This window comes from Theobroma cacao, chromosome 5, assembly GCF_000208745.1.
Source record: "Theobroma cacao cultivar B97-61/B2 chromosome 5, Criollo_cocoa_genome_V2, whole genome shotgun sequence".
In the NCBI taxonomy this organism is placed as follows: domain Eukaryota; kingdom Viridiplantae; phylum Streptophyta; class Magnoliopsida; order Malvales; family Malvaceae; genus Theobroma; species Theobroma cacao.
In genome coordinates this window covers 1,918,207-1,930,124 of record NC_030854.1, presented here as the reverse complement: position 1 = coordinate 1,930,124, position 11,918 = coordinate 1,918,207, and the positions used below count along the sequence as shown (strand labels likewise).

The 11,918-nt window shown below is 36.0% G+C and overlaps 2 protein-coding genes across 7 annotated transcripts; one reads left to right on the top strand and one right to left on the bottom strand.

Annotated features, from left to right (window-relative positions):
* Positions 984-5,164, bottom strand: LOC18597782. Of its 6 annotated transcripts, none has more exons than XM_018122453.1 (5): positions 4,980-5,164; positions 4,132-4,399; positions 3,307-3,643; positions 1,601-2,587; positions 984-1,451 (listed from the first exon to the last, which is right to left on the bottom strand). In XM_018122453.1, the coding sequence occupies exons 1-5, from the start codon at positions 5,069-5,071 to the stop codon at positions 1,291-1,293; spliced, it is 1,845 nt and encodes a 614-aa protein (XP_017977942.1). In that variant the 5' UTR covers positions 5,072-5,164; the 3' UTR covers positions 984-1,290. The 6 variants fall into 6 exon arrangements, with proteins under 6 accessions (XP_017977942.1, XP_017977941.1, XP_017977944.1 ...); XM_018122452.1 differs by having other exon boundaries at positions 1,617-2,587; XM_018122455.1 differs by having other exon boundaries at positions 1,631-2,587.
* Positions 8,375-11,531, top strand: LOC18597781 (heat shock cognate 70 kDa protein 2). The gene is made up of 2 exons (XM_007026990.2): positions 8,375-8,717; positions 9,564-11,531. The coding sequence occupies exons 1-2, from the start codon at positions 8,504-8,506 to the stop codon at positions 11,288-11,290; spliced, it is 1,941 nt and encodes a 646-aa protein (XP_007027052.2). The 5' UTR covers positions 8,375-8,503; the 3' UTR covers positions 11,291-11,531.

Here is an 11,918-nt window from a genome sequence, read left to right as displayed (position 1 = left end):
CACGTTTCAGGAACACTTCCTTCTGAGCAACGACTACAAACTTTTTCGTTAAGTTCTTTGGAAAGATCAACCAAGGAGAATGCATGACTCATAACAAATGCAAAACGTTGATGTTAATTTGATGTACCTAGACTTTTAGGGTGAAAGGGTGGCTTGGCAAATTCTAAAAGATGATGATTCTGATCAATGAGAAGAGAAGAAATGCCAAAGCACTTGCATTTGGAATAAGTTCCTCTTTGCCTTCCATGTATGCAAATGGTGGCACTTGTTGCGGACTGGGAAAAGGTTGAAGCAGAATACCCTGAAAGATGCTAAACCAACCACTTTCCTGGTTGGCGACAGATTGCTGATCGTCCCCCATCAGTGTGGAAAATTGCAAAAAGAAAAAAAAATCTGAAATATCATTTCATCCCGACCGCCATAACCAGTGAAAAAGCAGGAAAATATTTATTTCCCTAACATCGTGACTTCCGTGGACTGAAGCAAAACAAGAAAGAAGACCAAATGTCTAATCAATCTTCTGTTTGTTGATGGGATCAAATTCCTTTCAATACTATGGTTCCATTTTCTCACATTTCTTTGGCATTGTTTATGTCCTTTATACATGCATGCATACTTGAATGTTTGTGAATATGAAAGTATTTCGAGGAACATGTTACACCCTCTAGAAACTAATGAACTTCCCTCATCCACTTTAGGTTCTACGTATTGAAGTTGTTGACAATAGTTGAAAAAAGAAGAAGAAGAAGCTATATGGTTGCCGGAGCTCCCTCGCCCTTAAGGAGGGGAAACCAGGGAAGCAAAATGTGTACGCATTATTAAATATAGCACGTACATCACTTGGAAGTTCAGCCTCAAATTTGCTGCAGGAAATTTTGATGTACTTAAAATTAATCATTGATTGAGCCCTTTTTAGTTGCAAACATATCCTTCTTCACTGCATCTAATAACATAGGAAACACAAAAACAATCTTACAGCAATATACTGATGAAAGTGGGATTCAGGACTTTTACTCTGCACAGACCCTCCAGTCTGCTGTGAACTTAACCATTAAACAATTCAGCATCACACACCAAAAATGAAAATGGAAAAGAATAAACACATTGCTTAGTTCAAAAGATAGCAGATTCACTTCATAGGGAAGCAACTCAGAATCATTTAACAAGCAAGCTAGTCTGCAGCATCTTCATATTATTCTCAACCTTCTTTACAATCTATAGAGCAATTAACTTCTACTAGAGAGTTGATGTCTGCTACACTTGGAGCTAGAAATATAAGTTCTGTAAGTATTAACTACTAATGGCTCCTCTATACTTCCCAGGCTGGGCCTTATTCTGAGAGCGAGTGCGAGGTAGAAAATTTCGAGGAGAAAATCGCCGGTCTTGCTTAATATGATGAACTGCTTTTCTCTTCTGGCCTTGATTACTCCTACCACTGTCCATATCTTTGCCTGCAATATATTCCACAGCATTAGAATCATTTCAAGGGTTTAAATTAAGAAAATATTCACTAAGCAAATTACTTATAAACCAACAAAATAACAAACAGTAAGTATTGCAGTTACAGGCTTTTCTTAAATAGACATGTCTAACAACTAACACAACATGTGTACAACCCAGCTTTTATTGCCTTCCTTGGTAAGGATATGAATCTCAGGATTACATGGTGTAAGGGCAGCTTTCATCTTTTCTGATGTGCTTTTCGTTGTAGCCACATTGCTCTGATCAGGAGCAGCAATGTTTCCTTCAGATGAATCTGAATCTATAATATGAGTTGAGTTGTTCTCCTCTTCATTGGCCAAATTTTCATTTCCCTGGAAAACTGCTGAACGACTTAACTGGTTTTTATTCCCAGGCATCCTTCTCTTTGTGTCATTAATGCAGATCTTCACCTGGACACAATTGTTTGGAATCACAGCCCCTTTCCGTGTTGCTGAGCGAGTTAGTCTTATAGGAGCTGTAGAGCTTGCGTTAAAATTTGCATGTACCAAGGACTTTTTAGCTCTAGAAATTGGAAGCTCAGCAGTCGAGGTAGCAACTCCTGAGGTAACACTTTCAGCAGTAATTTTTACAGGAGAATAGGTCCTCTGTTCAGCATTACAGTTAATTTCATCTGAGGTCTTATTTTCATTTTCCCAACCCTTAGTTGGTATACAAGAGGAAGGTTTAGTAGGTTGAGGCTCGCATGAAGCATCCCCTTGGGTTGAAATGTGTGGTGATATCGCATGGGAAGCTTCTGAAACAAGTGGAATGGAAACAGCCAATACATCTGAGGAATCTTTACCCTTCATAAACATGCTCGCAGTCATAGAGGAACTAAGATCCATATCAAGACACTTCTTAGCAGTTAACAGGGATGATGCTAGAGCTGCACGTGAAGCAAGAGGGCTTAGATGAGACCTACTTTGTATGAAAGCTTCTTTCATGGATATAGTATGGCCTGATTGATTCTTGGCTTCTATATTTATTTGCAGTTTCCTTGTACTCCGAGTTGTTCTCTTCAAATGATTATGGTGATCAGCAACAGCTGGAACACATGCATTGGATTCAGCGGCAGGTTTGTGAGGTGATTGTCCCTTGTTAACACCTGAATTAGTGACAGGGTCACATTAACTACTTGCAAAAAGATATAAGACATTGACTTATTGTGAGCTGTAGCATATGGAACTCACTGTGTAGAATAAATACTGGACATGAGCACTTATAACATTAACAGCTCTTATATCAGCATAAAATGCTCATTATACCAGAGACAGAAACCACTAAAATCATCAGATGCAAAAAGACATAAATAGCACTTATCAAATGCTAGCAAAATATTGGTCTTAAGGCAGAATTGTCTTTATTTTGGCCATTTTCAGGGATTGGGTTGGTCTTGGTTTTGGGTTTAGTGGGGGAACTGAAAGGAGATTGGTGGCGGAGTTGAGAGGGTGGGGGGTTTCAGAGGAAGGATGGAAATAGGAAAGGTGAGAGCCATTGAGACAGAATCGCCAATTCCCTTACCAAAAAAAATGAAATTTACAATCAGTAAAGAAACAGACAAAAGTCAGATGTACTTTGGGCAGTAAAAGTCAACCAGAATATTAACAGATAGAGCCATGTCTCAGTTCATTGCCAAGGACAAGTAAAAATAAATTATAAGGTTCAGCATGTCAGGTAAAATATGCTGAAAGCAAAAGTAAAAAACCAAAGCACACAGATGAACCCAGTCATAATTATTTGCATGGACCATGTTTAATGTAAAACAAATTGGTGAAAAGCCCCACATCAATATCTTCAGATAATGTCAATGGCAAGGATGCTTACCTTTGTTTCTCCACGGAATATCCTCTAGAAAATCTTTCTTAGATGCATCAGCTAAATTGCTAATCTGTTCTATTTGCTTTTGTAGCAACTTATTAAGGTCTATTTCAGAATCGGTTCCCTCAAGAATGGTCAATAAAGGAGAAGAATATGATAAACCTCTATGTTTTTCTGGTTTTAAGAGTTTATTGATGATTGGATGGGCACTGATACTTTTGGTTGCAAGTTTCATGATCGAGCTTGATGGCAAGGTAAAGGTTTGTCCTTCAAGGTCTTGATCGAGCCATTTGATCATGAAAGTGCATCTACAGCCCCTTTTTGAGTGTCGTACTCTGTCCACCTGCAAATAATGAAAATTGGGATAAGAAATGAACAAGCATAACAGTTTAGATGTGCTAAAGGCAACTCACATAATATAAACTTAAACCTCAATCGAACCAGATTAAAGTACACTATTCAAAGGACACCATGGTTAAACCAAGTATATCATTTTTTTAAACTGTGGAAAAGACATATCAGATACCATAGCTGATTTCTAATCCTCGACAAGTTTAATGAGATTTTCACCAACATTTACACTATAAGTTTTGAGACCTGGGCTTCATATATCAGCCATCATCTTTTCATTATCATCTAGACCAAAGTTTGACGTTTCACACCACATAGAAAAGTAAACTCATCATAGCACCTGGCCTTTCGAATAATATAGCTACATGCTACTTATCTCTACAAACAAATATAGTGATGTTACTTCAATTGACAATCATGGATATAATCTTAATACCGAATGAATATATTAAAGCACATGAGAATGCTACTTTGCTTCATCATTGAGGACCCTGATACTTGTCTTGCAGATTTATTAGTTAGGTGAAGACGGAAGTGGACCTTTACCACCACAGCATCATGGAAGAGGATCTTGAATTGTGACTTGCGGTCGGCAAGAACACGTTCACCTTCGTCAATGTGGAAACAGTCATCAACTTGAAGAGGCATAGAACGAAAGCGAAGATGCATAAGAACTTCTTCCTTCTGCAAAAGCATATCGTCCAACTCCTGTCTTCCGAAATTTACTATCAGACTATCTCCAGAAGAGCTGTGCATGAAATCAGAAGTCATACTTAATCATTAAGCTCCATTGGGTTTATACTTTCTCGCTTTTTTTTTTTTTTGCAATAAAATGAATAAATAGAAAAATAAAAACAAATAGTAAAAAGCAAAGATATCAACCATATGAACCTAAACATTTCAATATTGAATCATAGTTCTAAAAGGGATCCAAACAAATTACTCATACGATCATCAATGCAACCCATTTTTTAAGCACAAAAGCCAATTCAAAACACAAGCTTAAAGCCCTTTGGCTAGATTGTCCTGCAACATTTGAATAATTGTATTAGGAGAAATCTTGTCTCTTTTTTTCTTTGTTTTTTCTTTTCCTTTCTGATTGAATGAATGAAATAAAAACCAATGATCACTAATATCTTCAAGTCGGGAAATTATCAACCCACTATTCACAAAACAACCCATGATTGTTTCTCAAAATGGAACAGGAAAATTTGATAACTGAGAGACAAATGTTGCCCAAAAATGGTGAAAAAGGACAGCTCCATGGGAACAACAAAGAAGAAAGAAATGGGGCCAGAGCAAAAAAAAAAAAAACTAGGGGGACTGACCTGAGAGAAACTCGACACGGGTGCCAAGAGGAGTCCTCTTTGCGCTTAGCTTCCAGCTCAACGGAATTGTCAGATACCGTGACAGCTTCCATGTGGTGAGTGCAGCAGCCCACTCTCTCGCCGATGGAATTGTCAGGTACGTTCTTGGTTTTTGATATGCAGACAATAAAGTCACCGCGCTAAGCTATTTTATTTATTTTAATATGGAAATGTTGTCTAAATTTATGGGATTCAATTTATTATTTTTTAATAGGTGTAATTTTATTATTTTTTTAATTTATTTACAAACGGTAAAAATTGATAATAAATAATATTTTACTAAATACGCTAATTTTATTATTTTTTAACTAAATTAAAAAATTTAATAAATAAAATAACATTCGTTCAAAAAGAAAAAATAAATTTTTTATACACGACACAATTAATTTATTTGAATGCAATTAACAAATTTAAATATATTATATACATTAATATAAAAAATCCTATAAATGGATTTAAGTTAGTTAATTATATTGAGTACTAGTACGAGTTAATTTATTTATACAATTAATAAAATATGCATAAACTTATCATATATAAATTAAAATTGTTAATCCAAATAAGATACAAATAGTTTGGTACCATTAATAAGTTATTACAATTATAACACGAATATGATTATACAAAATCTAATTTATTTGGTTATATACTCTGCATATTTGGTTGGAGGAAAGGTTCTATTTTTAAGAAATATTTGTTTGTCCGTTTGATTGCCAAATATTTCAAGGAATAGTCATTTCTTTGAAACCTCTATTCTTCAAAATCACATAAAATCAATTAATAGCTAATATCAACCCTTATGATATTTAAAAATGATAAAATTAAAATACCCTTTACAAGTTTGAAAAATTACAATCTTACTTATATAAAAACATTGTTTTTTTCTCTCTCTTCCGATTCTCTCCCCATTTCAATTTCTACATTTCTCCTTTTTTTTTTTTAATCTTTCACCCACCATCATAGGGTTGCGACACCGACAGAGGCAATTTTAGGACCAAATCTAGAACTCTTCATCCAAATCTAATTGAGAAAATGCTAAATTTGGCATCTACGATCAAATTTGGTTACGAACAGTGTCAAATCTAAGCATCAAGTGCTTTTTAATTAGATCTGATACTCCATGGCCAGATTCAACCATTTGAGTGCCAGTCTAATGCCTTAGTGGTCAAATTCGACCACCAAGAAATGTTGATCTAATGCCCTAGTAGCTAGGCTTGGCCATAAAAAATGCCAGATCGACGCACCGTTACATTGGTCACATCTTCAATGGTGGGCCAAAAGAGAATAAAAGAAACTTAAAAAATAAAAAATAAAATTTTAATTATATATTATTAAAATAATATTTTTAAAATTAAAAATTAATTAAAATTATTAATACTTTTAATTATAATGATATTTAAATTATAAATAAAAATTAATAATTAATAATTTAAAATATTTTAAAAAATATATTATAATAAAAGATAAATTTATCTTTTTATCTTCTATTTTTTATTATTTTAAAATTATTTTTACTAAGTAAATATTGTAATAAATTATAATAATAATTTTTATTTTATTTATTATCAATTAAACTACATGCATAATAATATTTTTATTTTAATTCGCGAACTAAACCTATCATCCAAGTTAGCAGTTTAACTTACCATTTGACAATTCAATCAAAGTTTTGAGTTGGAACTTATAATGAGCAGGGCAGCCGGCCTGGTCATGAATTCTTGCCTACTGATTCGGCCAGAACGGGCCTGGTGGAACACATTGGGCACCAACGTGTTTGATCATGTCTGTTGTGTACAAGCTCGCCGGCCCTGGCTGGGCGTCCTATCTCAGCCCAAAGGAGAAAATTTTTATACATGGGCACGGGAAATGTGTCAGCGCCCAAATTCCACTCCACTGGTCAGAAAACATGGAGGATCGAAGCTTGAGTCTCCAACTGTGACAAATAAGTATGCAATTTGACAATTTGATGGGCAAAATTTAACCACAAACCAAGACGACGCAAGACAATTCTATTCGTTTCAACTTGGCAACAACTACAAGGCTTGATTTTGGCAACAACTACAAGGCTTGATTTTGGCAACTTGACGGAAAAGATGCTCCAAAGTGTCATCGAGGCATTTAATCTTAATTTCACTTGTGCTTCTCTAGCCATTAAAATTTTATGGCTAAGAAGATGAAGTAACGATTATGATTTGATATTGGATCACATGTAGACAAAATTTATATGATATAATATTTAAATAAGTTATTAAATTATTTTAAAAATTTTAAATAAATTTTATTATTTTATCATATTTAATAACTTTTTTTATTTTTATTTTAAATTTAATAAATTCTTATAATTTATAATTAATTAATTAATATTAATTAAAATATTATTTATTATTTTATATAATATAATGTTGATATGGTATAATAATATTTTATAGTGAATGTTGATATGACAGATGACATGATTATATTATATTTTTTATTATTTATATTAATGTTATGTGAATAAAAGATGATATGTGACATTTTCAATAATGTTAGTTAATAATTTATTAACTATAAAGACTTATTTGATTTAAAATAAAAATATAAAAATTTAATTAAATATAATAAAAGATTGAAGATTTATTTTAATTTTTTAAAATAATTTATATATTTTTTAAAATAGCATGCCAATTTATTTTTATTTGATGGTTTTGAAAAATATTCGGAGTTTAATTTTAAGTTATTGTAAATAAAAGCGGACATCTGTGATGTATCTCTTCATTTACATCTACATGTAAATATCTCGAGAAAAGAAAAAACATTTTTCATTATATAAGTAGATTTATACATTTGTAACCCATCATTTTCTTCAGCTAACTTTCCTATTTTAGCAACTTCCGAACACTTCCTTCAACAATTCCATCACGTGAACCAAAAAGGAACATGGCCCATTCGTGGTGTCCTTTTACGTCTTTTCCCCAATCCTAATTTGCGTGTTGTCCGACGAAGACAAAAGTTTAAGTCTTTGAATTTCCTTTAGCTTTGTCTCCGTAGAATCTTCTGGACGGTGACAGTCCAATGAGAACAGCCATAACAAGACGCCCCTGGTTCATGCACCCTTTCCAGCCATTGAACCTGAGAGATTTCTGAACGGACGGTCTAGATCCCATCAAATTTCTGTACACTATTCATTTTAAAGACGTGGCAGGAATTTACTCGATAATTTTAACCGAGTATTTAAAAGCCCCCGTACACTCGCGGCAAAATAAGAAAATACAATCTAGAACCGTTAAATCATTTATAAGATCGGACGGTTCCTAGAGTCCAGGGATTAGAACATTCTCGAAACAAGACTAAAAAAACTCTATATAAACCAACTCTTTTCTTCTTGCTCGGCCACTTGAAACCCTAGCTGTGCGTAGCTGTTTCTCTCTTTTATTCTATATTTTTTTTGCTTCCTTTCGTTTTTTATATTCTTTTTCGTCGACACAGCCAAAGAAGAGAAAGTAATGGCCGGTAAAGGAGAAGGTCCAGCGATCGGAATCGATCTCGGAACCACTTATTCTTGCGTTGGCGTTTGGCAACATGATCGTGTTGAGATCATAGCTAACGATCAAGGTAACAGAACGACGCCGTCCTATGTTGGATTTACAGATACCGAGCGTTTGATTGGAGATGCAGCAAAGAACCAGGTCGCCATGAACCCCGTGAACACTGTCTTCGGTAAGCTTCGACTCTTTCATTTAATTTTGAAATTTGCTTTCGTCTGTTTTGTTTAGATATTGTGTTTTGATTGGATCTGGAAATGTTTAGATAGATCTATGCGACGGTTAGTTTTTGTTAAGAAAAAAAAAATACAGATCTGAACTTTACGAGCTAAGAGTGCTAAGATTTAATAAGGCATCGCTGTAGCTTGAGCTGACTTTTTAGTTCAGATCTAAATCTCTCTTCGTTCATTTTAAACTTAAGGTGCTGTTACCTTTTCAATAAATGAGAGCTTCTGACTTGATTATTAGATCTGTTATTGTGTAGTTTTAGTTTTAGTCATAGTTTTGTTTGACCTTGACTCTTACTTTTAAACAGAGCCGTTTAAAATTAAAGAAAATTATTATTTTGATGATTATAATTTTCGTTTAATTGTTTATTGTCTTAATCTTTGAAATTTTATTGATCTGCGTTTATTATCTCTTAGTGTACAACTTAGTTTAATTATAATATTATATACGTTGTGTGGTCAATATTTTTGCTTAATACGTATTAGTAATAACTTAGCTTCTTATTTTTTAGTTTAAGCTCAAAATATTGGATATGTGCTCGTTCTAATTGAAGTTACGCGTTACGCTTAAACTAAGTTAGTTATAAACTGCATATTGGCAATTGTTTGAAATGAATTAACAATTCCTGTATGTGAAGTTACGTGGTGAAAGTAAAAGATTTTTGTGCTTTGATGGTCATTCGAATGGTTTATTATGTATGAATAACTGGGTTATAGATTGAAGTTTTCTGGTTAGTTTTTTTTTTTTGTTATTTGTTTTGGTTGAACTAATTTAATTTGTCTTTACCTTACAGATGCAAAGAGGTTGATTGGTCGTAGATTCAGTGATGCCTCTGTTCAGAGTGATATTAAGTTGTGGCCATTCAAGGTCATTTCTGGACCTGGTGACAAGCCCATGATTGTTGTTTCTTACAAGGGTGAGGAGAAGCAATTTGCTGCTGAGGAGATCTCTTCTATGGTCCTCATGAAGATGAGGGAAATTGCCGAGGCATACCTCGGCTTTGCAGTTAAGAATGCCGTGGTTACTGTCCCCGCATACTTCAATGACTCTCAGCGTCAGGCAACAAAGGATGCTGGTGTCATTGCCGGTCTTAATGTCATGCGTATTATTAATGAACCCACGGCTGCAGCCATTGCTTACGGTCTTGACAAGAAGGCTACCAGTGTCGGCGAAAAGAATGTCTTGATCTTCGATCTTGGTGGTGGTACTTTTGATGTCTCTCTTCTTACCATTGAAGAGGGTATCTTTGAGGTGAAGGCCACTGCTGGAGACACTCACCTCGGAGGTGAAGATTTTGATAACAGAATGGTGAACCACTTTGTACAGGAGTTCAAGAGAAAGAACAAGAAGGACATTAGTGGTAACCCCCGAGCTCTTAGGAGGTTGAGGACAGCATGTGAGAGGGCAAAGAGAACTCTCTCATCCACTGCCCAAACCACCATTGAAATTGACTCCTTGTACGAGGGTATTGACTTTTACTCCACCATTACCCGTGCCAGATTTGAGGAACTTAACATGGATCTCTTCAGAAAGTGTATGGAACCAGTTGAGAAGTGTTTGAGGGATGCCAAGATGGACAAGAGCACTGTCCATGATGTTGTGCTTGTTGGTGGTTCTACTAGAATTCCCAAGGTTCAGCAGCTTTTGCAGGATTTCTTCAACGGGAAGGAGCTCTGCAAGAGCATCAACCCCGATGAGGCTGTTGCCTACGGTGCTGCAGTCCAAGCTGCTATCTTGAGTGGTGAGGGTAATGAGAAGGTGCAGGATCTGCTGCTCTTGGATGTCACCCCCTTGTCCCTTGGTTTGGAAACTGCTGGTGGTGTCATGACCGTTTTGATTCCAAGGAACACCACCATTCCCACCAAGAAGGAGCAGGTTTTCTCTACCTACTCCGACAACCAGCCTGGTGTGTTGATCCAGGTCTACGAAGGTGAGAGAACAAGGACCAGGGATAACAACTTGCTTGGTAAATTCGAGCTCTCTGGCATCCCACCAGCTCCCAGGGGTGTTCCACAGATCACAGTGTGCTTTGATATTGATGCCAACGGTATCTTGAACGTATCTGCTGAGGACAAAACCACTGGGCAGAAGAACAAAATCACCATTACAAATGACAAGGGAAGGCTCTCCAAGGAAGAAATTGAGAAGATGGTTCAGGAGGCAGAGAAGTACAAGTCTGAGGATGAAGAGCATAAGAAGAAGGTCGAGGCAAAGAACGCATTGGAGAACTATGCTTACAACATGAGGAACACAGTGAAGGATGAGAAGATCGGTGCCAAACTCCCCCCAGCAGATAAGAAGAAGATTGAAGACGCAATTGAGCAGGCCATCCAATGGCTCGACAGCAACCAGCTTGCCGAGGCAGATGAATTTGAAGACAAGATGAAAGAATTGGAGAGCATCTGCAACCCCATCATCGCCAAGATGTACCAAGGCGCTGGTGCTGACATGGGTGGCATGGATGAGGATGTCCCAGCTGGTGGAAACGGTGCTGGCCCAAAGATTGAGGAAGTGGACTAAGAAATTTCAGCAGCCCTTTTTTTTATCTGCTTCTATTACCCCAATCTGTTAGGGCTTTGGTTTATATTTTCTCTCTCTTGTATTTTGAATCGGAGTTTTAACTATCATTTTCTGGCTTTGAACTCCTTTTAAGTAGTTTGTCTAAAGCCAGTTTTTAAGCATCCTATACATTCTATTGCCAGGTCCAGGCACTTTTATAAAGACTTTCGTTGCCTGCCTATTTCTGGCTATTTGTTTTGCATTTTTTATGGTTATTATGGCACTGGGATTTTACTTTTTATTGTCAATAAAATCACGTGAAGGGAAAATCTTATGTTGCAAAATCGTCTAGGATATTCGCATGTGCTTCTCAAGTTCATTCGATTCACAGGAGGCGGTGGGCCAATGGCACTCATGGACTCATGGCCGTGGCCCCTCGTTTGTTCTTTTTTGAGTGTCTTGTTCGTTGTACGCACGGAGTGGGGTTGTTTTTGATAAGGAAATGGATTTGGTAGGAGAAGGGTTTGTGGATGGATTTGGACTTTGAGTCGGCATGGCTCATGCCCAAAATTTGACCCAACTGCTCTCGTGGCTGCTTTTCATTTGAAAAGCCGAATTTGCTTATAGAAATGAAGAGTTCCGTTTCAAT

Bases quoted from the DNA above. Each gene is read 5' to 3' on its own strand.
- LOC18597782 (XM_018122452.1), bottom strand. From the start codon at position 5,071: ATGGAAGCTGTCACGGTATCTGACAATTCCGTTGAGCTGGAAGCTAAG. The intron at 3,644-4,131 runs ATGAAGCAAAGT...CATTATTTGCAG, and splicing joins AAGTATCAGGGTCCTCAATG to GTGGACAGAGTACGACACTC. The intron at 1,452-1,616 runs GTTGTACACATG...AATATATTGCAG, and splicing joins AGGAAGGCAATAAAAGCTGG to GCAAAGATATGGACAGTGGT.
- LOC18597781 (XM_007026990.2), top strand. From the start codon at position 8,504: ATGGCCGGTAAAGGAGAAGGTCCAGCGATCGGAATCGATCTCGGAACC. The intron at 8,718-9,563 runs GTAAGCTTCGAC...TTTACCTTACAG, and splicing joins CCCCGTGAACACTGTCTTCG to ATGCAAAGAGGTTGATTGGT.